The sequence below is a fragment of the Desarmillaria tabescens genome, assembly GCF_030435595.1.
Source record: "Desarmillaria tabescens strain CCBAS 213 chromosome Unknown EV420scaffold_75, whole genome shotgun sequence".
Taxonomy (NCBI): domain Eukaryota; kingdom Fungi; phylum Basidiomycota; class Agaricomycetes; order Agaricales; family Physalacriaceae; genus Desarmillaria; species Desarmillaria tabescens.
This window is the reverse complement of record NW_026848374.1, coordinates 160,529-183,351: the sequence shown is the minus strand read 5'-3', so window position 1 is coordinate 183,351 and position 22,823 is coordinate 160,529. Positions and strand designations below refer to the sequence as shown.

Here is a 22,823-nt window from a genome sequence, read left to right as displayed (position 1 = left end):
CTCTTGGATACGAAGGCAAGAACACAGGTGAGCAGCGAGAAGGACAGGTGCAAGTGCCAATTTTCAATTTCGGACGTGTCACGTTGTCCGGTTACTAAAATCACTGTCCCTATCTCCAACAAGAGCTCAGTACTTCCTATGTCCTATGTCGACTATTGGTGGGGGTTTGGAGCAATTGTTCTTCGCAAATTTAGGCTGGCGTAGAAAACCGCTCGCTTGGACGTTCCCATCCGCATTGGATATTCTTTAAAATGTTCAATGAAAGTTCCAGCGGTAAGGGAAAAGATCTCACTCACTCATCATTATGCTCTTTGCGTCCCTTCTCACTCTCCTCCACCGCTCTGGCGTCCCCTCTCGAGAGTCATCAGGCTAACACCAACACCAACGCTAACATCAACCAAATCGGTGATGCTCTCGACCAGAGTGTCCACATCAACATTCCCAACATCGGTAAAAACCAATATCTCCCTAGAGACACATTTTAACTAACTCGGGAAATTTAGTAACCCTCCAAGCATGGCATCAAGCCAACGATAGCACCATCGGGGAACAGATCGACGAGCCCACCACCATCTTCCGGGTTACAGCCCAGGACCTGAGCGACATCCCATCAGTGCGGGCTCTACCACAGTCAGGCCTACGAACGATTATATCAGTATTACTTTCGCGACCGTCCTGTCATACATCCACCTTTGGTTCCGGTATTTAGACATTTATTCATCTCAATGTGTAGACTCGTCGCGTCGGGCTTGTCAGGCCTGACAGCTGAGGTAGTCCCATCCACGGCTGTCGATGTTCCAGGACCTCGATTCCCAGGTCGCTGCAGCCACTACGACATTGAACACGACACTTGCGAATTTAGTTAAACATGTTCACACCATGTAAGTGCTGCTGCATTGTAACGATGGGAGGGGGGAACTCATCGGGCCCGATTTGTCACCATTCAGGATGCTGGATGCGCGACAGTTCTTCATCGCAGAAGGTTTTATGGTGTGGGTATGGAGACAGAAATACGTGATACCCCATATTTGCCCTAGAATCACGGTATTCACCAGTAATCACCGGTAATACCTGGTAATACCTGGTAATACCCGGTTTTCCCAGGTATTCCCCAGTATTTGCCAGTAAATTGCAGTTGATACCGGACAATATGGACCTCCAGCATTACCCAGTATCCCGCCTAGACACCCAAATATTCCTTTTTGCTCGAACCGGAAAAAACCTTCTCAGACCGAACGTCCCGAGTAGAGTCAATGAACCCTACGTGGCAAGGTAAGTAAATGAACGGGCAGACAATAAACAGTGCTCACCCTTACTTACAGTCCTTCATCCCAAGAACTGGAACCTCAACGTCGAGCACCCATTTGTTAACCAAAATCTGTCAGACTAGAGGGAAAGAAACAATGCCTAGTCTGGACGGTGGACAAAGAGGACAACGATAAGAAAACAGATATTCACAGGACAGACAGGTCCTCCTGCACCTTTAATCTGTATCTGACATCGAGCCAGGCGTTTAAATTTGAGGTGACGTGGCCCTAAAAGCAATAGTAAGCACCATGAACGCGTCAACAACAACAAAAAAAAACCTGACGTATACTTTTGGATAATAAATCCGTGGCAATCCTTGCTTCATATCAAATGTGGATGTCATTTAAACAGTGAAAAGTGAGTTCAAATGAAGCAATGGAAAGAGGAAAAGGCCCACTCACCGTGGTCATTGATATCGATGATGATGGTGAGAGGGAGACGATGCCTGTCACACCTATCATAGGAAATCAACGAACATAATGGTGAGCACGGGACATAATGACGGGAGAGAAGAAAGGGAGGAAATGGGATAGGGGACGAGATGAACGATAACTAGGAATGCATACCTCATTTTATATCCCTCCAGTCTACCCTTGGCACCAAGAAATTTCCCCACTGAGCTGTCGTTCAACATTAAACACGGAGCCCTCCATGCCAAAAATTCGAAGACTCTCCCCAACAGACAGTGGAAGTCTGTTGGATTTCGAGTCTGGAGCAATGTCAATAAGCCGAGGATGAGATTCCAGCATTGAATGAAGTTGGACATACCTGTTCTGTGTCTACGGAATAATCCCTGGGTCACTGCGGAACACTATCGAGCCTAAAAACTCATAAATCGACCGGGAGGATGTTGTATCCCCTCCATAGAATCGATATTTCAGGCAGTAGTTCATCCGGGCGAACATCGCACGTGCTGACAGGTATGTACAGGTCTTGGTATGCCACATAGGTCCCCGCGTCGTTTGAATTTCGGAGGATGTCGAGGGTAAGGGATATAGATATTGGAGTCAGAGGTGGTTCCTGAGTCTGCTCTGTGCTTGGATTCCCACTGGGGAGAAGAACGAAGACCTATAACAAGCATGTTAGTCGAAATGCAATCATGGAACACTTACCAAAGTCATGATACCGTCGTTGAACCACATGTTGCCCTCACTGACAAGGCCGCAAGGCGTGTCAGCAAGGAAACAGAAAGATGACGACATACTCATTTTGACCCACTGAAAAGCAACACAGTGATTCTTTATACACTTATACACGTAAAAATAATAATCTCACGTCCCAAACCGACACGATAAGAAATGAAAGAGATGTGATGCGGCGAAAGGACGGAGACGATACAAAAAAAATTATCGGGGACCGTAACATTTGCACTTGTTTAGCACACTGCACCGGACAGGTCCCTCACATGTCGGCCAAAAGTTCTCCTCGCTGCGTTCGCAACTAATCGATTGCATTTTAGGATTTTCCTCTGCACGCCTGATCACACCTGATCACTCTGGGGTGTAGGTTGATATGGGACCCCAACAAACAGTCGCTGTCAGTGCAACGTCGGTGCACGGTCGCCGTGGTAACCTACCAAACAGAGTATCAGTCTAAAGAAAGATAATTAACTTGGAACAGCATACCTAGTTCAATACCAACGAAGCCCTCGAATAAGGAAGGTGGTTGAAAGACCCGTAGCCGTCAGCTTGCTCAACAGGTATAGTAGGCGCTGCAGCATGCAACGAGTGGGGTTTGGCATAGCATGAGGGATGTTCTCAATGAGGGTGGCCACTACGTGGTTCTATATCTTGAAGTCATAACCATAGCTGCGCCGTTAATAAATCCTACAGAGCAAGGAGAGCGCCGTTAGCTGCAGAAAGGCAAGATAGAGAGTAGAATACATACGTGGTGTATCACTGTCCCTAACATTGAAACGAGAGCCTTTTCCAGGCAACTGAGCATTGATGGAAGTACAATATCTCGTAATCTCGGAAAGAATTCAAATTTACAATGGTCATACATCCTCCTTAGCGAAAGAAGGCGTATTTCTTCGACGGTCCCCTTAGCTCTCGCGATGAGAAGCTGTTCCAAGACTCCATCAACGACGAAAGGATGAAGGAAAACAAGGCTACGTACCATGCTACCTGTCCGAGTTCGTTGACAGCTTATCGAAGCCATGGTAGACTGAACAGACTTGTGTTAGCGTAACGACAAGTAGCGTGGGTGGAAGGACTTACCAGGTCAAACAGCCGTCTCCCGAGAGCCAGCAGCCAAGCGTTCTCGACAAGTTCAGTGCAGAACCTTATGGCCTACGCATGAGTTACCACCATGTTAGAAGAACACGGTCTACATACCTGCAATTTCGCTGCACGGTTCGTACATTCTTGAGTTAAGAAGCTTTGAGCTTGCCAAACAGTAGAGTAGAGTAGATTACGCACCCATGCAGTCGTCCACATATCATTCGAACAAGATCCGTTAGATACCATCGACTGACCTGATGACAGTGTTAGCTGTCCCTTGTAAACTCAAAGGACTTTGGGCTTGCCATATTATATTCAAAGCAATGCTATGTGAAGAAACATGTAAGAGATAAAGTAAACAAGAGTCGTGGGGCGGCTTACCTGTTGCTACTAACCTTTGGCTTGCTTGGTCGAGGTGCACAATACATCACTAGCCCAGTTCAGAAAACGAGAGAGTAAGTCCCTACACAAGGTTAGGCAAAGAACATCCGCAGGCTTAACTCACGTGTGACTGTTAATAGACGGCCGGGACCCCGGAACACCCTAGAGACATGGATTGAGGATCGCGATCGGGATGGAGGTATTGGCAAGTATGGACAAGTATTTACAGGTATGGGTGGAATACCATTTGTCAGGCGGTACCGATAGATACCAGTCAGGAAATCCCGATGAATACCGGTGAATACCCGGTATTACTGAGGAATACCCGGTAATACTGGTAAATACCGGGGTTTCCCGATTGAAATGGTCGAAAATGGTCGATTTCTGACTTTTGTCTCTAAATCACCATCATAAGGTTTCACCCATGGACGATAGCTGCTCTTGGATTCTAGCGTCTTGGCTCTTTGCATTCGTATGAGTAGCAGGATGGTGCCCTTGACTTCAGTACTTGATTGACGGAATGTAATGCCAATTTGACACTGTTATTAATGCGAACATCAAAGAGTCTGATGAAGACGCTGTATATCCATCAGGCCTCCTTGTACCATGGCCAGAAATTAAAACAGGAACAGAACTAGCCGAGATGAATTAGACACCAAAATCAACAGATTGAGTACAAGATTTAAGTACTTCTTGTACTCTTTCCACCGAGGATCGTCTCCCTAACGCGTCTCAGCTTGGTGTTCAAGGCCTAGGGGCGGAACACCTGAAAGCGGACGACTTACATCATGTAATTTCCTTGCCCGAATAGCCTCCGGTGCACAGAGCGTCCCATTGATGGGTTTGAATGGCATGAAATGTCAGCATACCGCGACGCACTACTCATGTATATGTCAATTTTGTTGATTGAAACCGATGGAAATTATACTGACGCTGTTCTGCTTTCCATGCTATCAGGACTGCATGCAAAACAGAGTTCGAGAAAAGAGACGCTGCCGTTCTAAGCAATCTGAAAGTCGGAGGAGTGGCGAATTTTGTGGCAGGAGACGTTGTGCGGGTAACGGCGATGATCAACCGAGAAGTGATCGTAATATGGAGACGTAGAGCTACCTTGGAAGAAAAAAAACCACGGATGAATGTTCAAGAAGCATCAGAAAGTGAGATGATTTACTTACACTCTGGATACTTAGTATTTCCGTGCACCTCGCGTATGTATACTGAAGGGCGCATGCGAGAATCCACACTGAATAGTGATTCTAGATCCTAGTTAGTGGGAGTCAGGGAAGAGAATATACGATACTACGACTCACCTTGATGTGCCTGAATTATTGCACGAGGATCCTTCTCTCACTTTGCTCCAAAGTGGATACGGTGCTAATGAAGAATGAGGGTCAGTGCCACTTAGTTTAATTCATATTGTTTAGGGAAACTCACCCTCGATTCACACTAGTACTCAAAATCATTTACTACGCACATTCATCTTTCGGACATGGCAGTCTAGTATTCTTATTATCTGACGGTCCTCGATTTGAGTTCAGCTTTGAAGGTGATCATGGAGAATAGGACACGTACTGCTGGGAACTGTCAAGACGCGGTGTTTGTCTGCCTTCCAGGTCCTCCTCAGGTCCCTAAGATAGAAGAGTGAGAAAATTGCGTACCATGTGTAATCAGGACTGACCTCCATGTCGACATCCTTGACCGAAGGTGCAAGGATGACTGCGGGGGCTCTTCCGATGGCGATGGAACGAAGGGCTCAGCAACAGTTCCTGGAGACTTAGCCTAGGCACATGGGTAACAGGTCTGACACCGAGCATTGCATCGCTTACCCTGACTGTGGGTGCTTCAGAAGCCGGCTGTGAAGACGTTGACGGTACCTCGCCCTCTTGCACACTAACAGGGAAAGTCGAGGGAGATGTAGGAGACTCTCCTTCTGCTTGTGAGATCGACGCTTCTGCTTCCTGAGTTGACGTGAGGACTTGCCAAAGAGCTAGAGTAGTAATAACACTTACCACTTCATGACCTACTATCGGTGTTCTGTCGCCATCGACATTGTGGGGTACACCATTGGCGACACTATTAACGGTTGTACCTGTATCACGAGTTGCTCCACTGACAACTTCTGCAGTGTTTTGCGGGGTCGCAGCATCATCAGGTGCCGTCTCCTCAACTCTGTCATCTGTTATCCTCCTCGCTACCATCTCGTCTCGTAGGACCCAAGGGAGGAGAGAATGCATCAATCTCTCAACATCATTGGGTATCACTGTCCCTCTCTCTCCTGCATTCTGGTTGAGGATTTTCCTAGCCTTCCCTCCCGCCATGAACATGACATGCGCCTGCATCGCAGGGGGGTATGCTTCATTTAGGACGGCTCAGGACGGGTTTGGTATAGCAGAATTGTTCGCGTATCGAGAGGTAGATAAAGTCAGAGGAAGAAGGCGGTGGAATAGAGGGGACAGGACTAGGTTCTCTATCGTGTGGTTGGCCCATCATGGAGTCATCGTCGTTATTATTAGGATCATTGTTAATTGCGGTGCTTTCGAATTCCCCGAGCTAGGAAATAATGAGACGCCAAAACATCTTCAAGCGCACCTTGCATGTGCCAAACTCTTCATCGCCCAGACACTTGAACCATGTCCTCAGAATTGTCTGCATCGCTCCATCGAGATATAAAACCTTGTACTTTCCCGCTTTTTGGTTTCTCGAAACGGGCGGGACATACTCCAAGACCTTGGCAGGCCAATACGACAGATGCGCGTCCGCTTTTCTCTCGCAAGCACCAGTTCACCTGGAATTTGGAGTTCCGGATCAGCACCGGGGTCCTCCCATAATTCCAGATCCTCTGCTTCATCGGTATCGGATATTGACAATCCTGTTTTTTTTTTTTCCTTTTGCTAGGAGAGACGGGGGCTGAGGCATGTGCACTGCGAACACTTAGTGCAAAGACAATGTCTGGTAGGTTGTCTTGTTGGTCTTCCTCCTCCTCTTTCGCCTGCAGCATTAAACGCAAGGCGTCGTGCCACCGTGACCTCATATCATCTCTATCCGTTTTCCGCTTCTTTGGGGTGATCCTTCCAGGACATCGATAGCTGAAGGAGGTGAGAACACGGGTTCGTTAAACCTGTTGCATCCCAAGGAGTCAAGGATAGTGCTCTATGGTAATTCGATTAAAACGCGGATTAAGGTTGCCGAAGGGTATCAGTGTGAGTTGATGTCCTATTAAGCGATGCTTCTATATACGGCATCAAAGTTTGTCTGTATATTGGCAAGTAGTGACTTGACATACCTTTGCTGGCCACCAGATATATTCCTTTTCATCTTCCTCCTGAAAGACGCTTCCTGCACTACTGACAAGAACCCATACATAATTTCCAAGGCCATCGAGAGACCATGGCATCTCGAACGAGGTGGAAAGCCTGCTCACTGACGACAAAGACCTTGTCGAGGCCGCCTTTGAACGGCTTGCCTTGTGAAACGACGTGGACCGCTTCACAGGTGTGGCAGGAACAGAGGATAGCGGATAGCGGAGACTCATCAGCATCCGACAGGTCAGAGAACGCGAACAAGTGTTTTTTCTTTGATGACGACGTAGATGAGTGGTGAGCATTTGAAGATTCCGGACCGGCCCCTCCCTGAGTCTGTATACGAGTCGATGTCGGTAGGCACAGTAGATTTTCCGCGACCTCTTCGACTTCCGCTGCCTCTTTCTCTTCCCCTTCCTCGTCCTGTACCTCCTCGCTGTCGCGACGGCCGTTCATATTCGTCCTCGGAGTTTACAGGAGAGTCGTCCAGTTGGCTAGAGAAACTCGAGCTAGCTTTCTTTGCAGCATTTCGTGTTGGAATAATCTTGTTCTTCAAAGGGGCTACCATCAGCATTCATCTTAACCTTGGGCGGTATGTGTACAACTCGCCACCATTTAACCCCCAGATATTCAGAGGCCCCGGTGGTGAGGAGAGCGTCGAGTACAGTGGGAAGCGAGGAGATATGAGGTCACAGCAAAGTCCGGGGATTCGTTGACTGTGTCGCTGGCAGCGGGATGAGAGCAGAAGAACTACAAAGGGAACTGCCGGCGGGTAAGCACACGTCGGGTCACAAAGTGACCGAGAAGACCTACTAGAGGTACAAAATGGAAGCCCACTCATTCCCCTCCTCTCTCTCCTCGTCTTCTTCTACCTCGCATCTCTTCTAGCACATCCTCGATGGGGCCCTCGCTGTTGCACCACCCTCCCCATGGTCGATGCGACGAATACCGTTACAATGGGATGGTATGGTTTTGGTCTCGTGACCACCATCACCTTCCTTTTTGTAATCTTGTTCATTGATTTACGACGACGACGACGTGGTGAGTTCGTTTCGTTTCGTTCCTCGTTGTTTGGATTTGTTCTGATGATCACAAGCAGACTCGCTACAACGGTAAGTTTTTGTATTGATCTCCGGTTTCCTTGCTGATGCCTTGCCTGTACTCTAGGTCAACGGTAAACTAGTGTATTCTCCTGCTGTATCGTGCTAAACCCTAGTACTTTCCTCAGCACTCAAGCTGCAATTTTATTTCAACAGAAACACGCTAGGTATACAACCCCAGCCACACTTTCTTTTTGCTAGCTAACATTCTGCCCCAAAGCGGTGTAGGATTCGTAAACGTTGTAAAGGATACCTACGATGGCGGGTAATTGTAACTTGAGTCATACATGACGGTACGCCGCCCTCGGTTTGTCGTGGTTGGACTAGCCGACGCGTCGTTTGGTATAGTAGGACCTAGGGTTCGTTCACAACGATTTTATTCCAACGGCGACACGCTAGGTACGCAGGCTTCGCCGTATTCTCTCGTTGCTCACTAACACTGCCGTTCGCGACGCAGGATTCGCAAACGTTGGAAAGTATACTGACGGCGGCGGCCTTCCGGTAGTTGGTTCATGCACCACGGTATGCGGCCCTTGTTTCATCGTAGTTTGACAAGCTGACGCGTTGTTTGGTCTTGCAGGACATCTGCAGACTCTGACTCTCTCGGAGCAGCTAATCGAATTGAAGGGCGCCTAGTCAAGGATGAAAGCCGTTACACCCCCTCGTCGTCGTAAAACCTTGGTGAGCTTTCATGTCTGTTGGTTACTAATTAGTCCGTGTTGACCGTTTAGTTAGCAGAACCTCAAATCCGGCTCCGCGTACGTATTCTGGGGTACGCTCGCCATTCTCCAAGCTGACGACCGTTTTAGTTGTATCACGGTTTCATCTACGAGGACGACCTCGGCAACGAAGTTGTGCAAGGTAGAAACTTTGTAGTACTTACTATTGTACATGTATGGACTAACGCTTCGCAAAGCTCTGTACAGCTTACGACGGTACCGCTTCGTCAACGAGTGTCGGGGGGGTTGTATTTGTTCTAATTAGTCAAGACTCATGAGGCTGAGAAGCGGCGATGCCAGAGGCAGGATAAAGAGAAGTGGAACCTCGACAACTGGACGGATTCCCAAGCAGTCGACCGTTTCCTCGTCCTGACGGATGAGTTCGAGACGACGAGGTACTCTAAATCGAAACCGCTGACGTCTTCAGGCATACCTTGGCCTGTGCTGACCAATCCTCGACGATTCAAGGTGACGGATCTTGACGATTGGCAGGCTGTGGATGGCTTCTTCAAATTTGCGAAGCGCTACCAGGAGGCGCATGTGTACAAGAAGATGGTGATGAGGGCAAGGCAGATGTTCCATCCTGACCGATGGAAGTCGAGGAGCTTGTTGAAGACTGATGGATGATTCAGATCGGTCTTCCCTTGAAGCAGCGGGTAACAAGGTATCTCAGGCAGTGAATGCTTTGTGAATTTTACCTTTTCTTTAGTCTTATCTTCGCCAATGCCCTGAAATGTATTTTCTATTCAATTTGTAGTATCACACAACTTATGCTGGCTACTTAATTTAACATCAAGCGTTGCAATAAGTTCGAACAACAGCTACTTCGAGCTGTCTGCGGCCTGCCTCAATCTCCAGCTTTTGACTAGCCAACTGCAAGTTATATCATTTTTATGTCAATGTTGAAACGTTGCTGACTTTTTGGAGTACTAGAAAAGTTTTTCTAGGACGTAGTACGTCACGTGACTACGTGGGGGAGGGGTTGTACAAGGGTTGTTCTTTTACGATGAACACCCTTTCCGGATACGAGGATGATAGCGATAGCGACGGCGAACCATTGTACCTATGATCGCGTTCTCCGACTCCAGAAGAAAATTTCAATGGTGCTGAAGGTGTAGATGACGTAGTTGAAGGCCAGAAGTATCTCCAGCATCACCAAAGTTGGAGGCCCTCCAGACGTTATCAGGCTGAATAAGAGACGAAGCATTCTCTGGATGTGGTCTGCTCAATCTTGGAAGAGACTCGGGATTTGCGGGCCATTGGTACACGAGATTCGCCTCTTTCGCAGACGTCGTCACGAGTAAAATGGCAAGCAATGTGTCCGCCATAATTTCAGAGCGTTATGCGATTGGATAGAATATAAAAATTCCAGTCTCCGTTGACTGTACTGTCGCAAATTCCGCTTGCAGAAAAGTTACATGGAAGGTGCAAAATATAGACAATGCGCCCTTTTCAGCTGGGAGAAACTTCAGGGAAGAGAAACACAAAGAAGTACGAATTATTTCTTACCGTAGAAGTGACCTCATGCACCGAGAGAGGATCCTACGACGCACAGAGGCCCTCAAGTGTCAGCGCATGTGGCGGTTGCAGAAATTGAAACACTGCCACCACCATCGGGCCGGTCGTCCGTCTCCCTCAGTGGAAGATTGAACACAGCCATCTATTTGTGCTTGGTTGGATTTTGCAGATGATGAATCGTCACTGTGGGTAGACCTTACTTCCAGCAATTGCAAGGTAAAGCAAGGTAACATACTGATGGAGAAACAAGGATGACGCGGACAATTATCTAACCGGATCGATCCGGGCCGACGCGCCGCTATATGGTTCGCTCCGGAGCGACGCCTGCTACTTCAGGTCATGAAAACAAGGTTTGAAGTCCATCGCCTGCATGTATGTAAATAATGTGCTGATTGCCAGTGCCAGTAATAAGACGACTACTACTGCGCGCACGATATGATACATACATTATCTGGACTGATTTTGGACTTGTATATTTATCGAAGCGAAAGTATTGAGGATTATGCGAATGAAAGTATGACTATACAAGTAGAGCTGTACTCAGTCAGGAATATAATATACTGTTTGGTGTTGTAGACGGGCATGTGCGAAAAAGACCGAGAGATGCCGTGATCGTGCGCTCACTGATTTCAGCTACGCCCGCCTGCCACTACAAGGTAAGTGTTCCAATGGATGAAGCCAGGAAATCGACACTCAGAAGCATATACAGGAGTGCCATGGACGATGAATTTGCGCAGTCAAGGTAAGAGTGAGCCAGCTTGGTGAGCAGGTGTTAAGAGTTTTCAGACAGGAAAATGCTGCAGAGCCGGAATCGACTGTCGTTGCGCTGCAAGGTGCGTGGTTTCCACGACCAGTGGAGGCTATTAATATATAGTGTGTTTGTAGTCGACGTATCGGACGTTGGAACGCGAACGCAAGGCTCGCGATCGGTTGTAACCTCTACAAAAGACGAAGTTGAGCGACTTCGAAGCGAGGAAGTGGATGTCGTTGAACGATGTCTGAACCTCGCTTTTAGAGACGATGGGGGGGCCATTTTTCCATGCAGGGAATATGGATCGCGAAGGCAAGCTGTTTATGGTCGTAGAGAGGTTGCGGGTGACAGACTGTTGGTGGAAGAAGGGGGCGCAGGGGACTTGAGTACTATGTTCTTGTCGGAGGACGTCATATCGGCACTATTCCGAGATCAAGACTGGCCTGCACTTCGGCAGGCCATATACGTCCCTAGAGTCGACCACACCACGATTTTACCTGAGGAGGAAGAAAGCGGCGGTGGGGATATCCAGGGCAAACGCGTGCGCCGCGCGCTAACGGAACGTGAACAAGAGCAAATGGGTTCACGACGCCAAGCCATTTACGTCGGATGTCTTGAGGAGCCGAGCGATGCCTTGCGAGGGTATCAGGAAGATCGGGAACCGGTTTCGAATCAAAGAGAAGCGGATGTCTTGAGGGATGGTAGCAGCGTACACGTAGGACCCCACGGAACGGACGAAGAGGTCGAATTGGATGGGGGCATCTATCAGAATGGTAAGTCTTTCAACTGCTCGTTGTACTGTCAATGAACTGTTGGGGGCAGAATACGATCCATCGGCAGTCCTGTATCTTAAAGCTGACTGTGATGAGGGTGGCAATGTTGAACTGATTTGAAAGAGGAACAGCCAAAAAAATATGTATAACAAACTTTGCAATCATATTGTTTTCTTGGGATTCTCGCTGATACACAAATAAGTCTAATCTGCGGGGAATATAAGTACATATATGGAAAAATTCAGAGAAAGGACTACCTTAATCAATTTCCGTCTAGGGTTGCAGATGAAAAACCCAGTGACGACCCTCTACCAACGCCGATTCCGACACCAGCGCTATGAGATCTCGGCAGACAATGCTATAATCTCTGATCAGCTTCTGCAACTGTAAGTTGGTCAAGGCAAGTGGACTGTGCGGCCTTTTGAGAATGTTGAATGCGCTGTCTTACGCCTTTCGCAATTCTCATCCCACGCCCACAAACTCCACTCCCATTCAACATTACTGGATGATCCCGCATGATCATAATTATGAGGTGCATGTACGTGCGATTTTGGTTGGTTCTGCAATAGGGAAGATATTCTCACGCGCGGAGACAGAGCGCGATGCGAGAGCAGAGAGCAGTTGAGCCTGCCTCTTCATCCCAGCAGCTAAAGACATAATCTATTTTCTCTTCTCTGTGAAGTGCGTCCTGGTGGCCCATGATGCAGAGAGCAGTGAGGCCCCAGTATATCGTGTTCATCCGGAGGTGCGCGTTAAGATGGTAGGCGAGATCATCCTTGCTCTTCAGCCAAAGTCAGAAGAGATATTTCGATAAGGTCAGATACTGACTTTGCCTAAATTCTGGATATAAGAAATGTGGAAGGGGACGAGCAGTTCAGCCGACATTGTGAGCAGGGGAGGCAAGTTCGGTCCGGGATGCCTCGCTCGCTCGCTAGCAACGATGTGAAGGGTAGGGAACCTTATGTCACGGCAGCTGTAAGTGCTAGAATGCTTTTACCAAGCGATTAGATATAAAAGATATGTACTGGGTTAGCGTATAATCCAAAGAGCTGTTCCATATGTGTGTCCGAGGTCGAAATCATGTTTGACATACCGACTCCGAGAACTAACACAACAGCATCTTGTACTTGGAACGGCGTTTTATAAGGAGCCCTGCAATCCTTCATCTCTCACTCCAAGTCGTCGACGTCCTCGTCTGATCCGATCCCCAGTGTTTGACACCTTGCGATGTTTGGTACTTCCTCTCTCCCAGGGCCCGTCACCCTTGATGCCGCAGGGCTCGTACCACTAGCCGATCTCTCTGCTATCGCCTTGAGGACAGCCCTAATGGGAAAAGCATCCTCCCTCGACATCCTAGTACTCGCAGCAGGAATGCACACCCAACAATCTGCCGACGACGTCAACCGCAGCAAGTTCCCCACGACTGGCTCGATGAACACCGGAAACATCTTCTGTATCGAAAACCCAGCCATGGTCAGATACTTGCAGTAATTGGTATCGGCGTCGTAAACAGTGACCAAATGAAGGATTTTCCGGCCGGGAGGACAACCTCCAGCAAATGGAGATTATGAGGACAGGAGCGAACAAGATTGTAAGGTATGAGAGATAGAAGTTACAGGAATTCCGTTCATAGTGATTGACATTCTGCTGGAGGTACGAGCGGGGAACGTCAAGGGCAGATGATGAAGATCTAGAGTCAGAATGATGATGGTGGGCTGCGTGGCTTCGGACCGTACAACCGAATTGCCGGCTATGGCACGCCCACGGGCCGCTAATGCCAGTCGGTCTGAGCGCCAGATCGAAGCGGGTCGTTACGCTAGACCTGTCCGCAGCATGTGGCTGTGTGCGGAGAACAGACCAAGTGCGAGGATAAGCTAAGTGTCGCTAGAGCGAAGGAAGGAAGTGAACCCGGATACTACTGTATCTAGGTGGTTTGTCTGAGACTTAGACTTCGCCAGGAAAGGTGAGAAGTGAGTCGGCCGAAAGTGAGAGTGGTGTGAGAATCTGGGCCGACTTGTGGGGGCCCCCGAGTTGGGATCCCATCGTGAAGTCTCAAGTCTGGAGCGCTCGGTGAAGCAGAGAGCGGAAGGACCGAATCCGGCAACACCAAACACTGAAGGGCGTAGGTGGGTGGGTCAATAAAACGAGTACGAGAGTCGAAATTGCAAGCGGATGAGCAGCGAGAGAGCCTTGATGACGCGTTGAATGGATTGGGAGGCGCGTATACTTTGGGGATTCAATCCCAGTGTTTACATATGTATCGATTGGCGGGCTAAGCCTTCTCTATATACGCTGCCTTAACTTATCCTCCGATAAGCCTGCAGCGAGGAACGAGCGGAGGGCTTATCTCGGAACATCGGAAACTCAAAGCATGCATACCCTGAGATGGTAATACCGTCGTCCCCGTGGAACCTATCACAAACTGAGTGCTTGACAACATGTACAGGGATTGTGACGGTACTAAAAAATCATGATCAATAGGTTTTGATGCCCTTTTCAGGCGCATTGATACAGGATATATGTACTACTGTGATTTCAACACTTTATCATCATGATCAACTATATATATGTTCGAACCCACTTCTCGATCTGGACTATGCTCCGCCGATTGGTCTGAACTCAGCGCTGAAGATGTCTGATCATGATCGGTTGCCGGAGGACTAGTGTACTCAAGGGCTAGGTCGGGTTCCTCAAAATCAAGCAAACCTGCTCCAATCCAGCGACGAAGAAGAGGATGGTCGTTTGCAATCCTCGTCAATACCGGAATCATATCAGCCTTTGGTCCGTCGCGCCGGATGGAAATTAGGCTACTCAATAAGTTCGAAATGAGTATCTCCATGCTTCTAACTTCAGAAGAAACGATCTGAGATAGGTCGAATACTACGGACTCGCAGTGTTGGATCTGTGCTACCTGAACAGCGACGGCTGAGAGGTGGGTGAGCTTGTGTCAGGATCTGAAACACTTTAAATTTCTTACCTTGTCTGCCACGGGAATCCTGAAATAGGATGTCAGCCAGTTGCTCTTGGTCACCAGGGCGGCAGTTCAATGATTCGCAGCGTCTGTCAAGGTCGCGGCAGCGGGTGCAAGAGTCCGAAGTACTAGTGCTAGTAAACTTGTTGCGGTCGCAAAACTTTCCCACACCAAATGCAAAACAAGAGTAACAGGTAGCTTGACGCTGAGGGAGAAGAACATGAGCCAACACGTCATAAATCACATGTACAAAAGACGAGTCTACAGACCGGACATCCCAGATCCATGATACGGGAAAGCAAGTTTGGGTCAAAGGAGGTTACGCTGGAAAATGATTCGTCATTCGCCTGTGGGAGTAGGATCGGCTTCGGATTTTGTGCGTCAAGACGAGGAACCTTCGATGATCGCTCATCGTCGTGAAATTGCTGAAACGATGCATCAGACGAAGGAAAATTGGCATGAAAATACAGATAGCTTACAGAAGGTCTCTTCAAAGTGAGCTGGTGATGTATGCTTTCTGGTGTCTGGACCTTGAATTGCCTAACTTTCCGATTGTTTTTGGCGGGCGTAGACTTCGAATCGAATTTGAACTGTGGGTCGCCTGCAGACTGCTTCCTTTCCTTCTCGAGTTTTTTTTTGGCTTCCAATTCTGCGGCGAGTCTATCGCGTTCCACCTTCTCACGAGCAGCTATGGCCTTGTCACGTTTCTCAACTGCGTTTTTGTATGCATCATTCAGTTTGAGCCACTCGGTCTTGTAGCTGAGGTACTGTGCCTCGCGACGTTTGTAACGATGCGTGCTATCAAATAGCTCTGTTTCTCCGATGGCCTAAAAAATGGGTTAGGGCATCATAAAATTGCAAAGGAGAACTACCTTTTCTGGGCCTAACGAGTCGTAGTCATCGGCTGCGGGAACCCAAATACTCCACTCCTTCATATTATGGTGGCGGAGAGGGAGCTGAGAAGCAAAATAATAGCATGTTTGGCGTAACAGGACGCCCATACGGTTGTCTCGCTGCTTCCTATTCTTGATTTCTTCTACATAGGCTACCTATAAGATGAGATTAATACGAAAGCATAAGAGGAATGCCCATAGTTATCTCACCAATAATGGATGGATTCGCTCCAAGATTGGGAGAATCTCTGAAGAAGTAGCACGTCCGCTAATGACAAGAAGAGGGCGAATGCTCTCCGAGATTTCGCGCGGAAGCTCGTATGGGTCGCCATATTGATCCTCAGTCAGCAATGGCGGGGGAGGAGGAGGAACGGGAGGAATGTGTAGCAGATCAGTTTCATTTACCGGCGGCGTTGTTGAAGTCTTGTCCATCTCTGTTAGAATGTTACATGTACAGATGATAGCGCCGGAACAGTGCGGAAAGCAGTATAGCTCAATAGAGAGGTAGGAGCTGTGGTACAAGCGGGGAAGGGTAGCAAAGGAAGAGTTGGAATCGTAGCGCGTATTTGTGAAGAAACTGCCAGGTATGTTCTCTTCCTGGAAAGGAAAAGAAGGCGGCAAATTTCCTAGGGGTCTGATGATGCACTGCCACAACAACATAAATAGAAGCCTCCACAGAATTTAGATGTTATTATGCGCCCAGGGGGTGTTTCAACCTATAGAAACAATGTTGGAACTCCTTGATTGACGCAGGCGCAAATATTATTATTGTGGCAGGATTTTCACTCGCAGAACATGGACTTTTGATATGTGTCACGGGTTATTCCTGTGCGACGCATTCCGCGCCAGTCGTCGATTCTTTCCTTGGTTTGTTTTCCTTGACATTCAGCAGGGAACAACAGGAAATATACGCTGGTACCGCTAATAGTTTCAAAAATCTGCATGAAACTCTCTTCGTCAAGTGGTCAGATGAGAACACCAAATTTAATATAGACCGTAACTCACTTGAACACGTCCACCGAATTTGGCCAGCCAACGCACGTGTCCGAGACATCTCCTTCGGCGATGAAGCCGTCTTCATCTTGATCAACCGTCGAATTCTTCATGGGCTACAGTGACACCAGCTTCAAGATCTAGAAACGCGGACTGTTTCGATTGAGCGCGTCATATTACAGCCATATAACAAAGCGACGTACCATTGATATTACGTGCGAGAGCGTGAAAAGGAGAAAATCTTGACTAGTATAAAAATTTGACGCGTGACGTGATTTACCACTGCAAGTTCGCGTTGGTTCAGACGCTTGTACCTTTACCAAGAAAGCGAAATTTATTCACGATACATACATGCAGGTACTACTGAATTCAAGAGCTTACGATGAGGCTAAGTAACGTCAATGGCTAGAAGGAAAGAGTAAAACTTTACATAATGTATTTTGCTATTTGGTAATGGACTGCATTTAAACAGCGCCGGGGAGACCCGCGAGCGCTTATTGATAATAATGATGACTCACATTGGGCGCTCACGGCTACGGAAATTCCCGGCGCCGTTTTAAACTCGTGCAGTTTTATTTTTGGCATGCATTACATAAGCTTTTTTCCCTTCGCTCAAGACCATTGCCTGGCGCGACAGCTATTACTACACTTCTTGGTCTTTCGTATTGCGCATCCTACGATGTGCGTCCTGTAGAATCCCACCATCATCTTGGGAATGGCTGAGATCCTCCTTCCCCTCCCCCTCCAGACCCTAATCGTCATCGTTGTCCTAGCAAACATTACAACTTTAAATTTGGTGCTTGTTCTGAGAGGGCGTACCTTGCAATAGCTACGCTGAATTGGGTTGTCTCCCTTCCACCTCGCACGTAAACTACTCGCCATTACCAGGGGATGGCATATCCTTGAATTATACTTCCCGCGCTGACCCAAAATAATTAGCAACTATAGATTTATTATCGCATAGTTGGCATCGGTGGCTAGCCGTTTCGCAAGCAGAGTTTGGAGCGAACATCGATGTGAAATCATTTGGACAACTACAACCACAGAACCCTAAGATATCATCCGTCGCCGTGCCTGATTTTCTGGCAGGTATCATTCATACGTAGATCTCAGATTTCTACATCCTTAGTCTCATAAAATTTATTTTACCTGACCGTCAGTCGCTTATATTAGTGGAGTCCGCGTGTAGACTATCATCGGAGACTACAACCAAGCCATAAGCGATGCAGTGATCGAGCAGTTCAAACGAGCCCTTCATCAACATCGTTCCCCGAAGATATTCACGTTCACTGTACCTTGAGAGCAGCGACCATGTGTCCATTGAATATGATCCAACCAGTCCAACCCTATTTCAGCAGTGATTAATCCCGATACGGATCAAGGGAAGCAGATGATACGGGGTGTAGAACAAACAGGTTTGCCAATCATTCGGGCTGCATTAGAAGGAATGAGGAACTGAAGCATTTCCTCCTTCTGTGAGGCTAATCGTCTGGGATATCCAGAATATTGCAGCGGGCCATTCACTAGGAGTACGATATCTATCTCACTACACTGAGCTAGATCTGGAAGAGCTTCAGGTCATGAATTTCCGCCTAATGCAGAGGCGCTGTAACCTTTTGCAGGCGCGAGCTCTGTTTCCGGTGTAGGGGTACAATCGTATACTCATATAGCTCCCAAACGTAAGGGATTCCATTTTCTTCGATCCAGGAAAGCCACTCGAATGACCGCATCATCTCGGAGGCGGATACAAGCTATAAAAGGGAACTTTCCCATTTTGGAAAGTTTTTTCGTATCACCCAGTGGCCAGTGCTCGCACAGAGGAATCATAACATCTATTGGGGACACGGAGGATGGATGACGATGTCATAGACGTCGTAGTCATAGATAACATGTAACTAAGCAGATCAAACATAAATGAGTCCATCCCAGCATAGATTGATGGATGCCTCGGTCGGCGGGATACAACGGAGAGCAAGAAATTAAAGAAAAATCGGTGAGAAAGCTAATTTCAAGAGATGAAAAAAGCAATGTTTTGAAGAGCGTCGGCAGTGAGAGCAGGATCCGGAGTTCCGCGCTCCTCTTTGATGGATACCAGTATTACTGCTGGCGCGCCGTGGAAAGAGCAAAGAACAGCGATGAAGACTTGGCCATGCAATGAAGACGAGGGACATGCTGCAGCGGTATTTGATCCAGGACGTTATTGCTGAGGGCGGTTTGATTACCGCCATCAGACGCGCCACTAGTACTACTACCAACGTAGGTTTGCTCGTTGAAATCTTCTTCGGACCCGACGGGTTCATGATCAGGAAAGATAGCTGAGCGAGACGGACTCGCGTCGTTCCTGTGTATTCTGATGCGACGTCCTCGTCCCTCCTCTCGCTTCTCCAGTTGGGTTTGCTCCCGTTCGTCCCGTTCTTCCGGTCGTCTCTGCTCTCGTTTTCGTTTGTAGGTTTTGGCCATCTTGAACGAAAAGAAATATAAGAAAACGGATGTGATGGTGCAGGTAGAGGTGTAGTTTACCGGGATCGGTGGGGTGAACGGATAGATACATTTTCCCGGTATATATGCTACACGAGAGCCACAGCATCAACGGAATCAATAAAACGGGCATTGTCTGCACAATAGCTCATTATTGAGAAGCCTTTGTGTTTCATCTCTAGCCAACACGACAATGTTCAAGAACGCGAAGCCTGATCTATCCTACCTTGCTGCTGATGGTGACTCGGACGATGTCTTTGTCGGGTTCTTTATGGCCGGATAGAAGCTTCGCTTCGGCGTCGGTGCTACTTTCAGGTAACAAGGCGAAAGGCTCAGATCTAGAATCTAGCCCAGGAACCGGAAGGGGCTAGGTCCGAAAGACGAGTGCCGGCGCGCGACGATGGCAAGCAGATCCAAATAGCGTTCCGAAAAAGGTGAGCATTGGCAGGTAAAAATCTGAATATATGTTGAGCGCTAGCACTGAGCCAGGAGATCACGGGCATCGAGGAGTAGAGAAAGGTTCTGAAGTAGCTTAAGCAGAGGGTATGCAGGTTGGACGAAGTCGTAGTACTGATCAGCCTAGCTTTACTACTAGCATATCCGAGTCCGCCTAGGATGCGATGTCAACGGAAGAGATACACAAAATTGCTTGGATCAATCAAGTCTAGCGACTACCACAAGTCGGCATTTCAGTGTGCCCTGCGTCTTGTAATACGCTGTTATGTCATCCTTGTTGAATGACTAGTTCATATATTGCCCACACTTTGGCCAAAATTATGGACAATGTGGAGCAGATGTGAGGCCTTAAGTTTGTGTCTTCACAGAATGAATACATGAAACTCCGCGAAAATATAGATTCGTCGAAAGCATCATCCGGCTTCCTATCTAAGACCTGACAGAAATGGACATTAAACGGAAGATCATTTCATAGTCATTCTAACACGCAGGGTAACGAGACTCAGTTGGTGCCTGATCTCTATGATAATACGTCTTACACGTTGAATAGAAATAATCTGTAGGCAGAAAGCGCCAGGCTTAAGTGACCAATTTCACAAGTCAGCAATCGTCGACCAACGACCCCACTTTATCGATATCCTAGTTTCCATTACCTTTGTCCTTAAGATGGAGCCCCACGGGTATGAATACAATTGCTTCTACCAAGAAACTTATTGGTCGTCACGCGAGTATCCCCCGAGGTTACCAAGTTTGTATGGGCTCGGGTATGCAGAGGAATGGCTCTGATATCTGAGAGACGTCGCCTAAGAGAGTTATCTGAATGCCATCGTGTACATGCTCTTAGAAAGGATGCTATCGGCTAATCTTCTAGTCTCTATGCTAGCTCTCGCCGTCGTTACTGAGTATTAGATTTTTTTCAGCTAGCAAGTATTCACTGAGTACGCTGAGTACGAGGTGCTGAGCCCAACTGAGCCTGCTCTTTGAAAAGTCAAACAGATGGTGCTGCTGAGAGAGAGACGCGTTCGCTACTTAGGATCGGAAACAATGTGTACTCGAATAATGTGTAGGCAAGGGCACCACGTTCAGTCGTAAATGTATTGTTCTTTTAGCGTGTAAACTGAATTCTGGTTGTTCAAAGGAATTCCCTAGTTGAAGGTACAAATTTGTGCACACAAACTGCTTTAAATTTCCCACGTAATTCAAGCTTTAAATTTTGCACTCCTAGGTCAATTCTCTCACCTCACCCTTTACAATCAACATGATTGCTCCCTCCAGCTTTCACGAATTCTCCCAAACCTATCTGCACCTCACAACTTCCAACTTCAGTCCCCTCGACTGTGAACACGAAGAGATCGACGTCATGCTCGGCGAAGCAGAAAAGACGATGAAGGACTTGAGAAGCCAACTGTCACTGGACGACGAGGAGATGGAACGGCTGATCGTAGCCTGGCAAGGTGATGACTGTTCGCAGGCGGCAGGAAAAAAGTATTCAGCATTGCACAAGGTGTATAACTTCATCAGACTCCATCGACCTGTCATGGCTACCATCCGGCGGGTGCCACCAGAGATCATTGGCGAGATTCTTCTTCACACTATATCATGGGACGACTGGAGATTCTACCCTCAGGTCCATAACACTCGCCTAGGGCCCTGGAGCTACAGTCATGTGTCCCGCCTGTGGCGCACCGTGGCGCTCTCTCTCAACCAGCTTTGGTCTGAGTTCAGCTTCAACGAGATTGATGCCGCTGCATGCTGTGCACCACCGGTTTCGACGTTGAAGCTGTGGTTGGACCGATCGGGAGATGCACCTTTACGGATTTTTGGTGTAGTCATGGGTAGCGCGACTATTCCACACTATGAGGCTATGGCTCGGCTGATTGTTTCTCAATGTCACCGTTGGGAGGTTTTTATGTGGGAAGAGGCTTCAGAAAAGCGCCCGCTTCAGCCCTCAGGCGACACCCGCGACATGACCATGGTGCAAGAAGACGCTCCTCTTTGCCTACAGGAAGTCCTTCCCGAGGAGATCTGGGATGGCGCAGAACAAGAGCTAACCCGGCCCCGACTGCGACGATTTCACACCAGCGGCACGGTGAAGAGCAATCCGTTCCGGCTTCTACGATCCGCTCTGAATCTTTCAGAACTTTCTCTGGTGCTAGCGTTGCGCATTCCTTCACAAATTCTCCCCCTCACTCCGATCATGCATACCGGGATACGATTGCTTGATGTCGTCTGGAACTCATTTCACATTATTGATCATTTGTCGTTACCACAACTAAAGACATTGGGCATCGCTCCTTTGAACTTTTCTAAGGTTGTTGCTTTCCTCCGTCGTTCGGGGTGCACACTTGAGACGTTGCGTATCCGAAATCCCCGTCCATTGGATGCGCGTTCGACTCAGATTCTGGACGCAACACCTCACTTGAAAAACCTTTCCCTGCGGTGGACCATGGAAACTGTTCCAGGAGCAAACAACTTCGATAATCACGTGTCTATTCTAGACAAACTTGTCGTTCAAGAAGATCAGCCCATCCTCCTTCCATCACTCGAATCCCTTTTGATCGAAATAGACGAAAGTTTCCGGCCACAGACTTTGGTACGCATGCTGAAGTTGCGGAATCGTCTTTCCACAAATACGAAAAATAAGTGCCAGTTGCTGAGGAACGTGGAAATAAGGAGGAGAGACGAGGACTTTTCGCTCGCAGGGGTGAAATCTTATATGTCGGCACACGGGAAAGAACTTTCAAACGTTCAGATATCTTACCTGTAAAATAGTATAGAGTCGGCTCAGCATACGGAGTGGATGTAGGTTTTGTGTGCATGTAATGTATCTTGAACAGTATGAAGGAGTGGAAATACGTCTCTTATATATGCTTCTTTTCCCTGACTCTCACTCTCACCCATACACTTCAACGCGTCCCGGATAATTCTATAACTGCCGAATGTCAAGATGTAAAGGCAATG

At 47.9% G+C, this 22,823-nt stretch overlaps 8 protein-coding genes across 8 annotated transcripts; 5 read left to right on the top strand and 3 right to left on the bottom strand.

Moving 5' to 3' along the window:
- Positions 1-251: 251 nt before the first annotated feature.
- Positions 252-709, top strand: EV420DRAFT_1730985 (uncharacterized protein; the record flags this gene model as incomplete). Its single annotated transcript, XM_060479919.1, has 2 exons — positions 252-450; positions 504-709. The coding sequence occupies 2 exons, from the start codon at positions 252-254 to the stop codon at positions 707-709; spliced, it is 405 nt and encodes a 134-aa protein (XP_060323704.1).
- A 4,711-nt stretch (positions 710-5,420) lies between these two features.
- On the bottom strand, positions 5,421-8,005 carry EV420DRAFT_1581530 (uncharacterized protein; the record flags this gene model as incomplete). The annotated part of the gene is made up of 10 exons (XM_060474667.1): positions 7,962-8,005; positions 7,575-7,866; positions 7,195-7,395; positions 7,083-7,140; positions 6,501-6,670; positions 6,288-6,461; positions 5,921-6,244; positions 5,586-5,869; positions 5,484-5,539; positions 5,421-5,449 (listed from the first exon to the last, which is right to left on the bottom strand). Exons 2-10 carry the CDS (start codon positions 7,776-7,778, stop codon positions 5,421-5,423), a joined length of 1,500 nt encoding a protein of 499 aa, XP_060323703.1. The 5' UTR covers positions 7,779-7,866; positions 7,962-8,005.
- A 134-nt stretch (positions 8,006-8,139) lies between these two features.
- EV420DRAFT_1650444 (uncharacterized protein) lies at positions 8,140-8,579 on the top strand (the record flags this gene model as incomplete). Its single annotated transcript, XM_060478453.1, has 5 exons — positions 8,140-8,255; positions 8,310-8,322; positions 8,378-8,407; positions 8,467-8,477; positions 8,531-8,579. 5 exons carry the CDS (start codon positions 8,140-8,142, stop codon positions 8,577-8,579), a joined length of 219 nt encoding a protein of 72 aa, XP_060323702.1.
- An 819-nt stretch (positions 8,580-9,398) lies between these two features.
- EV420DRAFT_1279082 (uncharacterized protein) lies at positions 9,399-9,656 on the top strand (the record flags this gene model as incomplete). The annotated part of the gene is made up of 1 exon (XM_060468117.1): positions 9,399-9,656. A coding segment is annotated over one exon (258 nt), but the record flags the coding sequence as incomplete, so codon positions are not given.
- A 1,559-nt stretch (positions 9,657-11,215) lies between these two features.
- Positions 11,216-12,191, top strand: EV420DRAFT_1485902 (uncharacterized protein; the record flags this gene model as incomplete). Its single annotated transcript, XM_060470316.1, has 4 exons — positions 11,216-11,289; positions 11,334-11,380; positions 11,433-12,071; positions 12,121-12,191. 4 exons carry the CDS (start codon positions 11,216-11,218, stop codon positions 12,189-12,191), a joined length of 831 nt encoding a protein of 276 aa, XP_060323700.1.
- Positions 12,192-12,651: 460 nt separating this feature from the next.
- EV420DRAFT_1650441 (uncharacterized protein) lies at positions 12,652-12,956 on the bottom strand (the record flags this gene model as incomplete). The annotated part of the gene is made up of 2 exons (XM_060478452.1): positions 12,652-12,852; positions 12,900-12,956. The coding sequence occupies 2 exons, from the start codon at positions 12,954-12,956 to the stop codon at positions 12,652-12,654; spliced, it is 258 nt and encodes an 85-aa protein (XP_060323699.1).
- A 1,639-nt stretch (positions 12,957-14,595) lies between these two features.
- EV420DRAFT_1650440 (uncharacterized protein) lies at positions 14,596-16,367 on the bottom strand (the record flags this gene model as incomplete). Its single annotated transcript, XM_060478451.1, has 6 exons — positions 14,596-14,996; positions 15,049-15,067; positions 15,312-15,467; positions 15,522-15,869; positions 15,915-16,091; positions 16,146-16,367. 6 exons carry the CDS (start codon positions 16,365-16,367, stop codon positions 14,596-14,598), a joined length of 1,323 nt encoding a protein of 440 aa, XP_060323698.1.
- Positions 16,368-21,701: 5,334 nt separating this feature from the next.
- On the top strand, positions 21,702-22,637 carry EV420DRAFT_1581527 (uncharacterized protein). The gene is given in 2 exon segments (XM_060474666.1): positions 21,702-22,483; positions 22,499-22,637. 2 exon segments carry the CDS (start codon positions 21,727-21,729, stop codon positions 22,627-22,629), a joined length of 888 nt encoding a protein of 295 aa, XP_060323697.1. The 5' UTR covers positions 21,702-21,726; the 3' UTR covers positions 22,630-22,637.
- Positions 22,638-22,823: the final 186 nt, after the last annotated feature.